The sequence below is a fragment of the Ptiloglossa arizonensis genome, chromosome 2 (genome assembly GCF_051014685.1).
Source record: "Ptiloglossa arizonensis isolate GNS036 chromosome 2, iyPtiAriz1_principal, whole genome shotgun sequence".
NCBI classification, from domain to species: domain Eukaryota; kingdom Metazoa; phylum Arthropoda; class Insecta; order Hymenoptera; family Colletidae; genus Ptiloglossa; species Ptiloglossa arizonensis.
The window spans coordinates 24489540-24506765 of record NC_135049.1 but is presented as its reverse complement, the minus strand read 5'-3'; the positions used below and the strand labels follow the sequence as shown (position 1 = coordinate 24506765).

General features: G+C 32.1%; 3 protein-coding genes and 2 non-coding genes across 6 annotated transcripts; 3 read left to right on the top strand and 2 right to left on the bottom strand.

The window, feature by feature from the left end:
* Nucleotides 1-2330: 2330 nt before the first annotated feature.
* Trnay-gua (transfer RNA tyrosine (anticodon GUA)) lies at nucleotides 2331-2426 on the top strand. The gene is made up of 2 exons: nucleotides 2331-2367; nucleotides 2391-2426. It is a non-coding gene; the product is annotated as a tRNA-Tyr (tRNA).
* Nucleotides 2427-2813: 387 nt separating this feature from the next.
* Trnar-ucg (transfer RNA arginine (anticodon UCG)) lies at nucleotides 2814-2886 on the bottom strand. The gene has a single exon. It is a non-coding gene; the product is annotated as a tRNA-Arg (tRNA).
* Nucleotides 2887-3637: 751 nt separating this feature from the next.
* On the top strand, nucleotides 3638-5438 carry LOC143143524 (COMM domain-containing protein 5). Of its 2 annotated transcripts, XM_076304837.1 has the most exons (6): nucleotides 3638-3886; nucleotides 3953-4043; nucleotides 4266-4438; nucleotides 4523-4715; nucleotides 4785-4931; nucleotides 5090-5438. In XM_076304837.1, the coding sequence occupies exons 3-6, from the start codon at nucleotides 4342-4344 to the stop codon at nucleotides 5271-5273; spliced, it is 621 nt and encodes a 206-aa protein (XP_076160952.1). In that variant the 5' UTR covers nucleotides 3638-3886; nucleotides 3953-4043; nucleotides 4266-4341; the 3' UTR covers nucleotides 5274-5438. The 2 variants fall into 2 exon arrangements, with proteins under 2 accessions (XP_076160952.1, XP_076160951.1); XM_076304836.1 differs by lacking the exon at nucleotides 3638-3886 and having other exon boundaries at nucleotides 3953-4176.
* Nucleotides 5439-5632: 194 nt separating this feature from the next.
* On the top strand, nucleotides 5633-7289 carry Nd-30 (NADH:ubiquinone oxidoreductase core subunit S3). Its single transcript, XM_076304813.1, has 5 exons — nucleotides 5633-5758; nucleotides 5834-5908; nucleotides 6111-6358; nucleotides 6440-6685; nucleotides 6770-7289. The coding sequence occupies exons 1-5, from the start codon at nucleotides 5695-5697 to the stop codon at nucleotides 6920-6922; spliced, it is 786 nt and encodes a 261-aa protein (XP_076160928.1). The 5' UTR covers nucleotides 5633-5694; the 3' UTR covers nucleotides 6923-7289.
* On the bottom strand, nucleotides 6057-17181 carry Hrm (solute carrier family 16 member hermes). The gene is made up of 6 exons (XM_076304812.1): nucleotides 15182-17181; nucleotides 13810-14857; nucleotides 13049-13261; nucleotides 12812-12938; nucleotides 12531-12710; nucleotides 6057-9079 (listed from the first exon to the last, which is right to left on the bottom strand). The coding sequence occupies exons 2-6, from the start codon at nucleotides 13949-13951 to the stop codon at nucleotides 7876-7878; spliced, it is 1866 nt and encodes a 621-aa protein (XP_076160927.1). The 5' UTR covers nucleotides 13952-14857; nucleotides 15182-17181; the 3' UTR covers nucleotides 6057-7875.
* Nucleotides 17182-17226: the final 45 nt, after the last annotated feature.

Sequence of the window (17226 nt, the reverse complement as noted above, 5' to 3'; positions counted from 1 at the left end):
AATGCCATCAATAAATATTTAAATATATTATCGAATGCAATTAATAAATATATAAACATGCGAACAATCGTATTTAGATATATAAATAAACGCTTTGTACATTCGTAGTTTAAAAATAAAACGAATCTATGAACAAACTCTGTTATCGTTATACAAACTGCCGAACAAATAAAATGTTTTCTAATTGCGGTGTATGTAACCTTCAATGCCAAAGTTTAAAATTAATTGCACTACCATACAAGTCATTCTAATATAGACAATGTAACTGCATATAGATATTTAATTTGTTATACCTCAGTGTGATGACACTGACGCTTGAAATAAAAAGAATACACGCAATCGAAGGGGATCTTACTATATCGGTGACATTTAATATTTAGTATGGGGGAAAATGCGTAATACGGGTTCCCACAGTTTTCATACCGTATGTTGTTGTTGCACACGACAGTTACGCAATTATACATATTATAATATGTGAATACGAAACTATAATAACGAAAACGATACAATTATTGTATGGAAAAATAGAGACACGAGTGCATTGTATCGGCAGATTGAACCAATAAACGTCTCCGGATATTTATTGAAGTTTTCAAGTATTTTCGAGTATTTGCATGCCACTGAACCATGCTTTGTACGAATTTCCGGCTGCTGCCGGAGCAATATCGAATATTTACTTCCGAGGAGTACGATGTTGACTATTTTATTGATGTACTCTCCTTATAGGCTCCTTCAATTGAGAACTCGCTACTTCACTTCTTAAAGTTTTTTATCGTGGGCGCTGCTACGTACACTCCATGTGTTATGATATTAATAAGAAGATAAACGTTTTTTAAATTAATTTCTTTCTTTCATTATTATATATACTTTATCATAATATTTTTTTCATCGTTCTAGGAAATGTGTAATTACAAGGAAAAAGAAGAAATATTATTGTAACAGCATATAGGAGAGAAGGAAGGAATATGAATCAGAATCTTATTTCTCCATTAAGTATGTACTACTATATGTCGGGAATTGAAGCAAATAGAACAATTAGTGTCCTCTATCGCCACGAAACAGAAATGATGTGATTCGCATGTGTTTTTTCAGTTAATAAGTAAAAGTGCTACGTTTTCTTGCCTAAAGTTTTCCAAGGTAAGATAAATTTTACATTTTTAATGTATTTTCCTCGAAACCAAAAAGTGGTCCATAGTCCCATCTACTCCTCTGACGATAATAATGATAGTCATTGACTAAATAATAGAAATTATAAAATAGCCATGCTGTACTTGATTATATGATATAAATAAATGAAACTAAATCGAACAAAGAATCGTTTAAAATACGATTGACATTTAGGTGTAGTTCTGTTAAAGTGATTCAATATCTTCTGATTTGAGATGCTACACTCCTAAATCCATTTTGCTGTTAAAAAGCTTTGAATTGATACAAATCCTTCAAATAAAAAAAATATTACGTAATCCGTTACAGAAACAAAACACAATTTAACCCAGAAAAAACTTATATCGTGAAATTAAACCTAACACTTTAAAAACTTTGATTTGGTACTTATATGTACACATATATTTATTTAATTATTTTTATATTTGCAGTTCATCTAAAATTCATGGAAAAAAATACAAAAAATATTAAAATTTGTTAGGTTTCATAAACACGGTCAAGTTACAATCGATAGTGTGACCGTACAATACTGTGTACTTATTTAAATATTAAAGAAAACATTTACCAATAGTATACATATATATTTGCTGCAATATATTGTAATTCTACTTTTTTTATAAAGATTATCTAATCCTTATCTTTTTATAAAATAACCTAATCAATCATAACCTTTATTAATTGATCGAAAACGTTTGTTCCGGTTATTTTCTACCATAATGTTACAGAAAACAATGTATATGAAATTTGTGCTAGCATTTCAAAAAATACCTTCGACCTTTATATTCGTGATAATGTCAGATTGTACGACTACTTTACTTCATCCTCGCATCACATTGAATCTTTTATTTTTATCAAAAGAAATGGTTCGAGGTTATGTTACTAAACGCACGTGTTCTTTATCGAAGATGTGAAAGATAGCCTCATTAAAAAACAAACAGTAAATATTGAGTTTTACTATATCGATGTTTTTGGCAAAGGTCTCTGATCTCTCTTGTACAACTATAATTTATTATTCTAATGAACTTTGCATGCAATATGAACATTTTTTCATAGCGTTTACTTTGTCTTTTTAAAACATTGTTTAAATATAATACAAGATTAAACTTTATCAAATTTGTAGAGTAACTTAACTTATCCTGACTCCACCGGCACACCAAAATCGTCAGCCTTCGATAGCTCAGTTGGTAGAGCGGTGGACTGTAGTTGGAACATTAAGTTTAAAAGATATCCATAGGTCGCTGGTTCAAATCCGGCTCGAAGGAATTTTTTTTTTACCTTTATTCTTCGAGTATTACATGTTATAACGATCGTATTATAATAACAAATATATTATTTGTACAATATTATTAATTACTGTTAATCAAATTGTTTTTACAACTGATATATGATAAATTATAAACAATAACATACGATAGATATGTTTGTGAAATTTTAAGAACGTATCTTATAGTTCCACTTTATAAATAAATTCAATTATTTTAATTGCAAAATTAATACAAGTAAAAAAATAAGTACATAAAATTAAATGATTACTATTCGAATAATTTCATTGACAAATAATTTACTTATGTACGAAATGTATTTTTTTTTAGATAGTATTTTAATATTACAATAGGAAGGAAATAAATGAGAAAAAAAAAATAATTGTTCGACCGTGACAGGACTCGAACCTGCAATCTTCGGATCCGAAGTCCGACGCCTTATCCATTAGGCCACACGGTCAGTTGTATGATTGTAAGCCAACTTTGGATATTATGCTGCTTTATAATATACATTATTAATAGATATTAAATGATGCACCTTATATTTTACGTATACCAGTTTGATAAAGTAAATAACTCACACAATATAGATTTTTTTGTACTTTTTGTGTAACGATTTAACACCAAGAATACGTTTTTTGGGATATTGGAGATATTGGGAAGACTGAATTACCGACATTAAAAAAATAATAATCAATACGCAATTATATTAAAAATTATCTAAATTTCTCTTTAAAATATTGAGACAATTTTATGAAAGATCTTTAAAAATTCTAATTTCACTTTAAAAAATTTAAAGCTAATGTTCTAAGTTATTATAGATATTGTACTTTTAAATATATTTCATAAAATGTTATTTAAGATTTAATACATTTATGTACATGCAATTTAAATAAAATGTACAAAATATTGTTTACAGGTTTTAGATTTTATATAATATGTATTTTATAAAAATCTGTTCAGTCGATTAATAACCGATGAAGTCATAATATTGTGGCGTTGATAATAGTTCTTATTCGTAGCGTTTGCCGTACATAATTTTCACGCCGTACAGATTTTTTTTCAAAATCAAATAAAATATGTTTAATAAATAATAAAATAATTATTGGATGAGATCTAGCAATGTATGAATCGAATCACTGATGTGATCTAAAATATCGTTTTCGTAAAATACCATTGGTTTTGAAGCGACATCTTCAATTAAGACTGGTAATTCTAGGAAATACATTTAATTAAACCAACGAAGTTGATAATGATAACATCGTTCCGAAACCACTCATATTTTGTACGATGGGCATGTCTTTTTTTTCGAAGTCTATACTATATGCTATATCTCATCTGTATTTTAAGTGCTACTGAAATAATTCATTTTCGTCATTTTTAATTTTAAATGTTATATCTGATAGCGTTGAAATTTTATTCCAGTTTAAATCGATAATGTTAAATGCGATACGAAAATGGTAAAAGTAAATTACATTACCTGTAACCTGTAATCGAATTGCCTTTGAAGTTATTTTTATGTACAGGTGCCTGCAATGTCAATAAAACTTATGAACGCTCTCTAACTATAGAGACGAGAACTATTTCTCTACAAATTTGGGCGTTTTGCCGTTTTAGGTGCGACCTATACTATAAAATTAGCTGTAAAAGTAGTTCGTTCCATTTAGCACTCTTGGGTGTAACATTTCATTGCCCATTTCTTTGTAAATAAATTGTCAATCAAAGCATGGAACTATGCTTTATTAAACATGTATAATTGTGTTATAAGAATACATTTCAATGTCTAACCTACATATAATATAGATTTTATTAAAAAGATTAATGAGTTATTTCTTTTAGCATTTAATGTATCAATCACGTTTTTTCATTCTGTGTCAACCGTAAAACAGCAATAAACAACGGATTTATAATAAAAATGTCAACTTTTCAAACTCAGCTTTTGTACGCTTTAGGAAATAGAACAAAAGTTCTCCCCGAACTAAAAAAGGTGTTTGTCCGTCCTCTAATACAAAGTAAGTTTATTTATACTATGTACTGCAATTGTAATATTCCATGTACTTTACAATTGTAATAATATTGAAATTTAACATTTACAGTTGCCGTAAAAGCAATAAATCAAGAACATATAGAGGGAGGAATATTAGACAGGATAAGTCAAAAGTATAATGTGCCTGAAGAATCTGTAGATGAATATTTTTCAGTTATTTTTACAATATTAAAAGTTCACTTAGGCACATTACCCCAAAATATTAAGCCTGCAGAATTTAAGCAAACATTAGATGAATTAAAGTATATATTTAATCAATTATATAAAATGTCCAATTATTATATACTGTATTAATGAACATTATTCCTTAGATTGTCTTCGGATTGTATTGATGATTTATCCACAGTTGTGTACGGTCATAAACGACCAGAATTAGTAGCGGGGTTAATACATCGAACTAAGTTTTATGCACATTTGATATCTTGCAAGTGGCGTGTGGACATCACCATTTCTTCTAGGTAATTTTATATTTTTGAAATAATTATGCATTATTTCCATTTAAAATATTAAGTATGCTCGCTAAAAGAGTATAAATTTGTAAATTTTTAGAAACTTCTACAACCATTTATTATATCAGTCTATATATATATATATTGATGATTTTGTTTATTCGTAGCATCATAAATAGGGTTTTGGAGCCACATATTATTATGGAATGGACATTCAACAATGGAGAGTGTCAGATATTTGAATTATCTCTGTCCAAATTTCATCGGTTAAGACATGCTGTAGCAACTATACTTGTAGAAATGCAAAAAATTGAACAACAATGTGCCTCAAAAAACATTGCGTGCAGTTGATGATCATATATAAATTAATATTATATCTGTTTTTCATTTCAATTCTGTACAATATTATTTTACAAATAATTAAACAAAAAGATATAGAATTAAGTTTTACATTGAAAAAATATCACTATATGTAATAATGTAAATAAGTAATAAAATAAATGGAGATAAATTTTTCATAGGCTTTCATTCTGAAAACTCTGTACAAACTTGTATAAATTTTTATACAAAAGATATAAAGAATATTATTTATTTTAATATTGATGTCTCTTTATTCACAACGAAATATGTTTAAGACAATTTTTAATAATCATTTAAATGTCGCTGAAGTATACGAAATGTCAATTTTTTCACCTAGGGTGCGTGGTAAACGAATCTCGCATACGTTCGTGTAGGTGTATCTACTCTGTGCTTTGAAATTTTTGCTGTAAAAATGTCGACTTTGTTGAGGAATTGTTTGAAGATCTCACGAAATTTTCCCATCAAAACACCAAAATGTAAGTAAATTTATTTGGTAATTCTTTGATTTCTTTTTCTCGTATTATGTAATAAATTATTAACTCAATTGATAGGTTATCCAAATCTTCTTCCTTTAATAAGAACGAATACTACAAATACTACAGCTCCCGAAAAGACAGAGACACTACGTATGTAATATTATTATTTATTATATATTTAATCATTACTTAAGATTATCATGTATGTGTTAAAATAATTTTTACTGACATTTCCCTTAACCTATTTTTTTTAAACCTAACTTTTAAGATAAACATATATCTTTCATGTTTTTACAATTTATAAACATGACATTAAAAAATGTATATAAAAAATATATTAATTTTCTAATAGCAACTATACGTAAACCTTCTAAGGTGGATCTGGAAAAGTTAAAGGACTTTGGTCGATATGTTTCTGAATGTCTACCAAAGTATGTGCAAAAAGTTCAGATATCTGCTGGCGATGAACTTGAAGTGTTAATTGCTCCAAGTGGAATTATTCCAACGTTATCATTCTTAAAAAATCATCACAATGCTCAATTTCTTAACTTGGCAGATATTACTGCAGTGGATGTTCCTAGTCGTCTGTATAGATTTGAGGTAAAACTGTTAAATAAACTATAATTAATTATTTATAAATATTTTTAATAATAAATATTTTTTTCATATTGTGACTTTTAGCTTGTCTACAACCTTTTGTCATTAAGATTTAACTCACGTATTAGAGTAAAGTCGTACACCGATGAATTAACACCTATAGATTCAGCAGAACATATATTTGATGCTGCTAACTGGTATGAACGTGAGGTATGGGATATGTTTGGCATATTTTTCCTTAATCATTCAGATCTTCGTAGAATTCTTACGGATTATGGTTTTGAGGGACATCCATTGAGGAAAGATTTTCCTCTTTCTGGTTATATTGAGGTAATTTAATAATATAATTCGACATACTTTCACAGATATGTTTAATGAATAATAAGCAACATAAACAATATTTTTCTATGTTAGGTACGCTATGATGATGAGAAGAAAAGAGTGGTGTGCGAACCACTAGAACTGACACAAGAGTTTCGTAGATTTGAATTATCTGCTCCATGGGAACAATTTCCCAAATTTCGAAAAAATCTCCCTCCTTCTGATGATTCGTCAAAAGAAAAATAAGTTATATAGTTGATGTCTTCTGGTAGCATGAAAATAGATTTCCATTTTGCCAATTTTGCACACATATAAGAAATATATAAAAACATAGAGCAAACAAGTTATTAATTTTCATTTCATTACAGACTTAGTAATATTAATAACTGATAATTGCTACTATTTAGCCCCTTCGATAAGACAGGTACAAACTATGAATTTGTCTATTAATTTTAGGAATATAAGTATGCCCATTTTTTATAGGATACTACAAAGTAGATATGCATACTTCGTCTTATTATTTATTTTACATATTGTATAGTATTATAAATGTAATTTATTAATTACAAAGTGCTTATATCCTATTTTTAAGGCATATTTTTCGGTGAATTGTAAATAAATCGAATCGATAATGAAATTGACTGATCCTATTTTCAATGTTCAAATGTTAATAATAGTAGGAATTATATACATGCTTATCCTTTTTTCAAGAGAAGTGTAAAAACAAGTATTTGACTTTTTCTTTACAATTATATATATACTAAGAAAATTTGATGTGCACTAAATTATATTATTGCATTCTTTTTTTAGTTACAATAGCACCAGCAACTAGTGCACTTTGATCTAAGTACTTAGTTATTCCTATGTGTTTTTTTTTTTTAGTATCAACGAGAACTTACTTCCAAAGAGTAATTTTTTTCACACTTGTAAGGCAAGATACTTCCAATTTTGGAGAAAAGAGAAACTTTCGCGTTTCTTAAAAATATATCTTTTGAAAATTGTTTCCCAGCAATCCACCTGAAAATGTGCGTGTGGATCGTATAACGTCATCACAGTGCCAGTAGTATATATATAACATTCATTCTAACATCACAGTATTTTATAATTATATACCGAGACACGCTATATTAACTTCTACAATAATCATACAATTAAGCTCTTCTCATCCATGAAATACTCAATTCCGGGAAACGAAAGCACTATACTTTTTCAACTGGACAAGCTTTTTCCAAAGCGTCTTGTTTTTTTCTAATGAACGGCACGAAACCCCATAGAGATGCACCTACAACTAAAATGATTCCCAGGATGCTAAAGATCGGACCATAACTTCCAATTTGTTCATATACGAGACCACAGATAGGTGGGCCAATCAGTTGTATGATTCCGTTGACGAATAACGAAATACCGTAAGAAGAAGTTAGCTTTTCCGTTCCCAACATGTCGGCCATGATAACCGCAGTAATACCGACGTAAATACCGGATGCCAAACCAAAAATACCGCAGTAAACTGATAGCATAATATAGTCTGTGGCTATTGGTAAAACAGCTAACGAGATTCCAGAAACGAGCAACCCTCCAACAAAATACCAGTGCTTTGGCATTATCGAGACATCGGAGAGAGCGGAACCCCCGATGCGTCCTATTAAATCTAAAATCGAGACAATCGAGAGGAGAAGGGAAGACCTGTTTTTATCAAACTTCAACGAATTTGCGTAAGCCGGAAGTAGTATAACGAAATTCGTGTAACTAACAGCGTTCGTCGAGTTCGAGATCAAAATAACGAGATATATGGGATCCTTGAGTAAACTGAAATCGAAGAACTTGTTCTCCGATTTTTCTTCGTGCTTGTTCGTTTCATCGGCAGTCTTTCTCGTGAACGTGTTCGATATAGCGTTCAAGGTCAGCGTGGATGCTCTCTCTGGATGTAAAGCGGAAAGAGTGCTTCCGTGATACGGTGTGCTAATGTAATTGAACGACGACGTGCTTGGCGACTGGAAGGGTGACTTGCGTCTTGATAATTTGCCAAAATCGCCGCCACGTTCAGGAACAGCATGCAAGGCCGGCGTGCTGTGCATTTGGCCCGTTATTTCTCGCCCCGTGGGCATACTTATTTTTCTTGTCCTTCCTTGTACCGGTGTATTTTTATAATATTCTAATGCGACGCTAGACGCACTCTTTGGTACTATTGGCGCAGCCTTCTCATTCGAGTTCGAGGAAGAAATCATATTATTTAATTTCTTCTCGTCTTCGGGACTAGTTACGATTATCGATGCGGCTTCCAAGTCATGGTCATCCGACTTATTCGACGGTGAAGCAGGCACCATGTGTTTTTCCACCGGTTCGTATAATAGGGCACTCGCCCATACATTCAAAGTGACAGCACCCATTATTAATACTGCACCTCTGTAAAAAAGTAAAATAAACTTTAGCATATCGTTCTGTCCATTATTAGAAATGATATAGCTTACAAATCGTCATCAGGAAATTCCATGGCTGTTGGAAAAAAAAAAGAATTGAAACGAACATTAGTGAACGGCGCAGCTTGAAAATCAATTACAGAAATACAACGAATGGACGTATATGGTGCATTAATTTTGCTAGACATACTTCGGACAATTACCAATGTACCAAATTCTTAGATTATGAATGTTACATCAAAGTTACACTGTTAATGAACAATTAAGAATACAAACACATTCATTTGATAATTATATAAACATGGAATGGAATAGGAAATATTATCAAATATTTGATGATCATCTTATAAGGATGTTAATGTAATGACTATGATGTAATAAAACGAAAATAATTCAGAAGATAATAAATACAAGCGTTTACAGAAACGCTTTATTCTTTATATTCCTTGCAAACGTCTTAATTACATAATCAGAACATATTATAAAATTATATTTCTTATACTTTAGCAATTATAAGAAAATGTAAAAGTCAATACCATGGATTTACAGGTACTCCTTAGATACAGTTCCGGTAATACACTCTGTGGTAATTAATCCATATAACATACGAGACATTGTCGTTGACAATTGCTTTAAAGATTATAATACTTTGATTAATACTGAATTCCATATTTTTTAAACTATCACAGATAGAATATCACAAGTCTTATATATTTAAAAATATACGAGACTGATTCTACTAGTACTTTTAAATAACTGACTTAAACAATTTACAATGTACTGTGCAGGTGTTTCGTAGTCTGTGCGCCATAATCGTTCTTCAACTAGAGCGCAAACAGACTGCGACACACCCAATTCTGTGCGTCAATCTGAAACTGTTTGTATACATCAGGCACGAACAAGAGGCTGGTGGAGACTTGTGACTCAGATGCATTCATGTGGAACATATCAATTCGAGAAATTAGCGTGATGCAAAAGTGTTCGAAATTTCGTCAAACGTGTAACACTTTCGCAGAGTTCCCGCTGATACTCGAAGTTTAAAAAGAAGTATCGAACACGACACGCGCATCCTTTTGCGTTTTAAAATAGATCAGGATGGTAGTTATATTTTTAGCGTGTTTCAGATCGCGTACAATATTCTTTGCGGTATGAGAAGTTCATCTTCTTCGAAAACGCATTTTGTCCCTGTCTTCTTCCATGGAACACATTTCTCTGCAACAAAAGAAAAATAAAAGGAACGCTTAGACGGTACAGAGATTTCAGGCTTACGTATCTATCGTGTGGTATTCAAGTGAACTGTATGTATATAAATAAAATGATTTACGTTCAATTTGTCACGCGTAACGCGTTCCACGATTTGCGGTGGTTAGAATTATTCGATACGCGAGATATTCGTTACTTAACGACCATAAATTCTCTCGTCGAAAAGTCATTCGGCACAACACAGTGTGCCTTGTTGCTGGAAAGAAAACTGGAAAATAAATGATGACAACACGAAGTGGAATTTTGACTGACTTACATTGAAGTATCAACTATAATACACTCATACTTGTTGTTTAGCGATAAGGATTCACGACAAGTTTCACGTTTCGTTATACAAATAAGGAAACAAGAACTATGTTTGCAATTTAAAAAAGAGAAAAGAAGAGAAATACTGAAAAACAACGCATTTTCGCTGAAAAGATACATATCGTTTCTCTTTCGATTAGAAGCAAACGTATCCACCTCCAATTATCGCAGCGTCGAATAAATAAAATGAAGTAAATATTTTAAAGTTATCGTTATGCCTTGGTATTTTTTTTTCCCTTCTTACATCGAAACACATTAACATCAAACACGTGAACATCACGCATCTGATGCATAATGCGTGCACGTAAATGTGCAAGTACTTTCAACGTCAAATCGTATGTTTCCGCGGTTCTTGCGAACGTGATTATTACGTATGCACACAACAAAAGACCTGCATATACACGATTACTTGCCTCGCTGGCTGACTATTCGGGGGGGTTTTTTTTTCTTCTGTTCCTGTTTCAACGAGTACAAAAGCGAATCGATTTAAAAAGACAAAAAGAATGTGTTATCTTCTATGTACATGTTTGTATTTCGAATAAAAATGTACACTTTTACTCTAATTAGGAGTACTTCAATTCCTTAATCCTTATCTGCACGCAAATGATTTAAACTAAAGGTCGTATTGTATTTACACTACATATTTGATGAAGCGAATCGCGATTTCATGATTGCAAGGATCGCGTCCAAAGTCTCTAAATGAACCACCCGGCCAAGGAAGTCGTCTTTATCATGATGAAGGTAAGTCATCACGGCATAATTGGGAAGCCCTTTATAATCATGGCCCAGGCGTACTTGCGTCCATTTTTATTGCGGTCACATTGCGGTTGGGTCTAATTTAAAATAGCGTTAAACATATTACTCAAAATGTAATTGGCGGCGGTTAAGAAAGCGAATTGTACATTTTGACTAATACGAATAAACACATGGAACAAAAAACAAACGCATGTAACGGAATATGTTTCTTACCTAAACACGTCGGGAGCGGCTCATTATTTATGACCTCAAGTACCATTTCAGTTGCAGACATCGGGTTAGTATATAAATTGCTCGGTTATAACAGCAAAGTGAGTAATTCATCGCGGGCCTAGCAGTTCTTCTACGATCGATGATGTTTCTTTACACGTCTGTATACATTACCGTACAAACGTCGAACAGTTAATGTTCGTTATCTTTAGCGACAACACGTTTGATAGAAAAGCTGTAAAACAGCTATAGAAGCTGTAAATTTACAGAGATATACAATAGTGTTGTGTACACAAATGCACGCGTGGTTTATCTGAACATCCCGTGAAAGGAACTCTGTACATGCATATCAATCATCTTCACATTTATTTAATAAATTGTAATAATGATGTATAAATACTCACCAAAATAATCTTCACAAAATATTACGACAATAACACTTTATTTACAGATCTTCACGTGAACGAGAAGATGCACGTAAAAAATACACAAATGTCTTGTATTTTTGTAACACACTCTTAATGTTACAAAGTACATAAAATTGGACAATTAAGGCCACAAATCACAGATACATTAAATTTTGTCAAAGTTAATTAAAATTAATGTACAAAAGCGTATTTTAATTTTGCTATTTCATTTAGATAATTGACAAAATTAATTATACGTTCAAATGAAAACATGTCCAAAAGAATATTAATATGTGATGTCATATTATTATAGCAATTCGAATTAAAGAAATATTGTCAAATAAACGCGTTACAGAGATAAATATAAAAGCTCAATTTTTAGTTTTGCTAATTCATAATGGTTTCCTATTTGTTATTTTTTTTTTTAAGTTATAAATTAATTTATCAGGAAAATATAGTCATACCTGTTTACTCATAAATGTAACAAAAACATACCTGTATCCATATTCTCGTAGAAGAACTCCCAGAATGGGTGGAAGAAATATTGAACCTAATGCACTACCAGATATGCAAAGACCATTTGCAAGTCCACGTAACCGCACGAAGTAAGAAGTTACAATGTACACAGTTGGAGGGAAAGCCAATCCTGCTCCAATTCCTACTAGAACACCATAGCTAAAAACAAAACAAATTGTAAGATTACGTCCACGTATCTTTATATTTAAAACAATATATGTATTCAAGCTTTATCTTTTTATTAACAGTAATATAATTACCTAACGCATAAAAAGGCCACAGAATTTGCAAAATAACTCAGCATCATTCCTACAGCAGCAAATGTTCCTCCCAGAAGTGTTACTGTTCGATAAGAGTATTTAACCGATAATACACTGGAAAGAGGGCCTACAAAAAGAATAATAGACATTTAGTTTTTAATGCATCATTTTTGACATTTAATGAGAAATTGTAGTCTTCTGACAAAGACAGTGTTACAAAAAATACATAAATCTTACCGAGTGAACTATACAGAAAATAACATAAAGCTGGTATCCAAGCAGCTGTAGCAGGTGATGTATCAAATACTTCAAGAAATTCAACAAACAGAACACCAAAAGATTTCACTGTTCCTGGGATAAGAAGATTGACCATAACGGATGCTAAAAGTACAAGCCACCCCCATCCTCCATCTGGTGGAACTAATTCTTCTTCAGCTGTTACATTTTTAACTGAATAACAAAATAATTACTAATACAATAATGATAAACCTTTTAGAAAAATTTTTACTAAAAAGATCGTGTTAATTATTTTATCATTTAAAAATTTTGTTATTTTTATAAAAACATTATGTTACATTATACATACAACATTATTTTTTATGATTTATGTACAATTAAAGTCAAAGATAAATATTAAATTTTTTTTTTAATTTTGAGATATGCAAAACCAATATTTTAGTAAGAAATCATAAACTTTTCACAAAAAATATTTTGTTCATTTCAACAAATAAAAACAGAACAGAACTTCAGCTCCAAAAAGTACATAGTAACAAGTTAAAAAATCAATGACTTTGATACATCTATTATTAGAATTTATCCAGAAAACTTTAAGTATCCACAGCTGAAGTATACCATATTTTTAGGCATCGACGCAAAAACTAATAACGTGAAACGCTACTATCTTTACTTCTGTTTTCTTTGCTGAAACTTAACGTCTACAAAAAAAATCGCATGTATTGTTTCAAAAATATAAATAAACTATAATGTACACGATTTACCTTGCTTGTTGGTCCCATTGAAATTATTTTTCTTTTCGTTTTCCGAACGTTGCGACACAAGTTTGTAATTTCCCTTGTTTTTGCTTGCCCCGAATTTGATGTTGATTCCATTGTCTTGATCTTGGACTCGTTGCATTGTCATCGACCTTTTCTTTTACGTTCACACTCGCGCGCGCGCGCATACACACATGTATCTACGTATGAATTTTGTACAAAGGAAAAGCGAAACCAATCGCTGATACTACAAAGAAAGAAAATCTAACACGCGATTAACTTATAGTCATACAAACGAATAAATGCAACGGAAAACGGAAAAACAAAAAGAAAAAAGATTGAGAGAAAATGACAGCCAGCAGATATACAGTGAATTACAATACAGAATAGATATATAGCGGCCTATGAGTACACCAATATCAATGTTCACAAACTGCAGGATCAGCAGTCGTGTCCTCCTCTCCGATTGCTTCGGACTTCATCAATTTCAATCTGATGTTGGTCACGCCTACGCTGTAGCTTGTTTTGTTCCCCTGATAAGGTGAACCTCGTCGTGATCCGGTCATAGACCTTCGCCACGTTAACGATTTCCTTCGAAATAAAGGAAAATATCCACGATGTAATTGACCCGACGCCACCAACAGCGATCCGCAATGCGCCGATGTTGCGAGCAGTTTAATAACTGGGGTAACACCTCCGCCCGTATCTCCTGCTCCCGATACTTTTTCAAATTGCATAGAGCACGTAAACAATCGCATGTATACGAGATCTTCAAGCACGGTTCACTGTCATCCCGTGTAGAATCAGCGATATCACCACCCACAACGCACACGCGCCACCAAAACAGCTCCTCCGTCACGGAACGACCGATCAGCTGTGCATCACGCAGGGCCGTTTGCTACTACTTCATCCTGTCTCCCACCATGACTGCCTTCCTCCCGTTTCACTCTTCCCTCCAGTCAACAAGTCTCCCACCCTATTCAATGGTATACTCTCTTTATGCTTCTCCTTTCCCGTTTCTAGCTCTTTCTTTATCATCTTCTATACACAAGGCCTGCATAGAGGAAAAGAGAATAAACCGAGGGACAAGGGAATGGAAAATTTACGACGGGTACGAGAACAGCAGGGGCCAATGTAGGATTTTGTCCTCTCACCGGAACGCCCCACACGAATTTAACATTTGTCGCGCTCGATGCGTCCCAGTTTGGGAATAGAGAAATCGAGGTAGGAAAAACAAGCATTGAACGCGATAAGCCTTCCTCGTGCCCAATATTGAATACCAATCGTGAAAAACGCCTCTTTATCGTTACGAGAGATTCGCGTCTCAGCTTATCGCGAAAAGATAAATTCCAAACAACTCATCAGTGGGTTTACTCACCTCTTGAAAAATCACTATCTCACAATCCCTTTCGGGCGATTTCGATGAACTAATTCGTGGGACGATGACTGTTTACGTGTGCTTATGGTAGATAAGTTATAGTCAAATATTCAACACGTATATTCAGGTGTAAAATTTAATTTTTATATTGATCTGAACTTCTATGAAAAATGTAGATATTACATATTATGAATAAAGTTCAATTGTTTCAACTATAAAATGATTTACATGTACTACGAAGCAAATGAATATCAATAGAGGCCTATGTAAACAATTTCCATGCAATCACACTGCTTTGTTACGTATGTGGCGAGGCAAGATTCCATCGTTTCAGTCATATCGCGCATTACTGGCATCATGTTTGCAGTGAAGCTATTGTGCGTACATACATTTGACGATGACTGTTCAGGGAATTAGAACGAAATATGTATTTGTAATGGCGCGTGTACAACACATGCCAACTGGACAATACCGAATTAATGTTTCAAAAATTAAAATGTTAAAAGTACTACCGTGTTATTAGATTCAGAAACGTTATTATATTATTACCCATTTGTTTGTTATAGTCGTGGTATTACGTAAATTTGAATAATATCAAAATAGACATTACTTATCTACTATTGATTCGAGTGCTTAACATCGAAAAGAAAAGTTTTCGAATATGCAACGTCACACGGTATTTAAAAAATTTTACCAAATCGAGTGCCATTTCTTTCGAAGTAGCATACTTCACTTTTTTTTATCACTTTCATTATATGGAACATATACGTGATTATATATTGATATATTCGTTGTATGTATACGTAACAGATATCTTCATTGAATGTACAGAATTGCGATAAGCATGTTTCAAGTATTTCCAATGCTTGAAAACATGCTATATTTTTCTGATTATATAATTGTACATTTTATAATATGCGTAAATACAAAAATATCCTGTTAAAGGATATACGTCTAAAGACTTTACTTAACGGTTAATCGTGTTGGTTAGTATGAATATTTAACGAAGAAAGAAAGCTGAAATCAAAATACTTTATCTATGTGTTTATTTTGCATAGATAAAAGTAGCTTCAATCAACGACGGTATATTGTAGGCAACGTGGAAACTTATGGGCAATGTAAATTACGAATTAACGAGCTAATTGTTCCTCCTTTGCAAATTATCTTGAAACGCGCAATTGACAGTAGTAACTGCACATGACTCAGTTTATATTCGTTCTTATTAAGCATCAATTGGTGTAATGATGACAGTTACAAGGGGGATGCTCGAGTCACCGATCCGGCTCACTTTCGAACTCACGCGTGCAACGCATCCATTTTAATCGCTTGAATCGAAGTCTTATTCTTGGAAACCGCTCTCCGAGAATGTAATTCTACTATATGGTTAAAGATACAGGAAACCGAGTAAATATTTGATCGAGTATCGCGGCTATGAGGAAATTGCAATGAATTTGTGCTATTATACGTTTTATTGTGCACGGATTACAGAGTCTGTAGGATGAGCGTTATTATTGCGTGGACATTAAAAAAGTCGAAAGAGAATGCAACGAATCATTCTACCACGGAGTTTATTTACGGTAAAAAGTGATTATTTCTGTTTGATTTATTAAAAAAAAATTTTTTTTTTTCCTAATTTTCGTAACATTATTGTTTTGTACAATATTGAATTTTTGTGATAAATTTTAAGAAAAAATATTTATCGATAACAAGTATCGCCTCCCCTTCCCCAATTCCGCCATCACTGCGATAGTACGTCATCATTGGTGGCATAATAGGTTCGCATAAATATAAGATGTACAAATGAAATTGTTTTGTCAACAACTTAAATTGCCACTACAGTTCATTTACGACGTAGATTTATGTCAACAAATGTATTACAGACATCTCTTTAAGTACAAAAATTTTATTCTAGTAAATTTTAATTATATTCTTAAACCGCAAAATCAACAGGATGAATAATGCTACATTTCTAAAAAAACATAAGTTAATTGATGAAGAAATCTAATAAAGAATTTAACATGGTATGTGATCATTTTTAGTAGGAT

Coding starts and splice junctions, on each gene's coding strand:
- LOC143143524 (XM_076304837.1), top strand. CDS start 4,342: ATGTCAACTTTTCAAACTCAGCTTTTGTACGCTTTAGGAAATAGAACA. Junction 4,716..4,784: donor CAAACATTAGATGAATTAAA/GTATATATTTAA, acceptor ATTATTCCTTAG/ATTGTCTTCGGATTGTATTG. Junction 4,932..5,089: donor GACATCACCATTTCTTCTAG/GTAATTTTATAT, acceptor GTTTATTCGTAG/CATCATAAATAGGGTTTTGG.
- Nd-30 (XM_076304813.1), top strand. CDS start 5,695: ATGTCGACTTTGTTGAGGAATTGTTTGAAGATCTCACGAAATTTTCCC. Junction 5,909..6,110: donor CGAAAAGACAGAGACACTAC/GTATGTAATATT, acceptor ATTTTCTAATAG/CAACTATACGTAAACCTTCT. Junction 6,359..6,439: donor GTCGTCTGTATAGATTTGAG/GTAAAACTGTTA, acceptor TGTGACTTTTAG/CTTGTCTACAACCTTTTGTC.
- Hrm (XM_076304812.1), bottom strand. CDS start 13,951: ATGACAATGCAACGAGTCCAAGATCAAGACAATGGAATCAACATCAAA. Junction 13,262..13,809: donor CAATGGGACCAACAAGCAAG/GTAAATCGTGTA, acceptor TTTGTTATTCAG/TTAAAAATGTAACAGCTGAA. Junction 12,711..12,811: donor GTGGCCTTTTTATGCGTTAG/GTAATTATATTA, acceptor TTTTGTTTTTAG/CTATGGTGTTCTAGTAGGAA.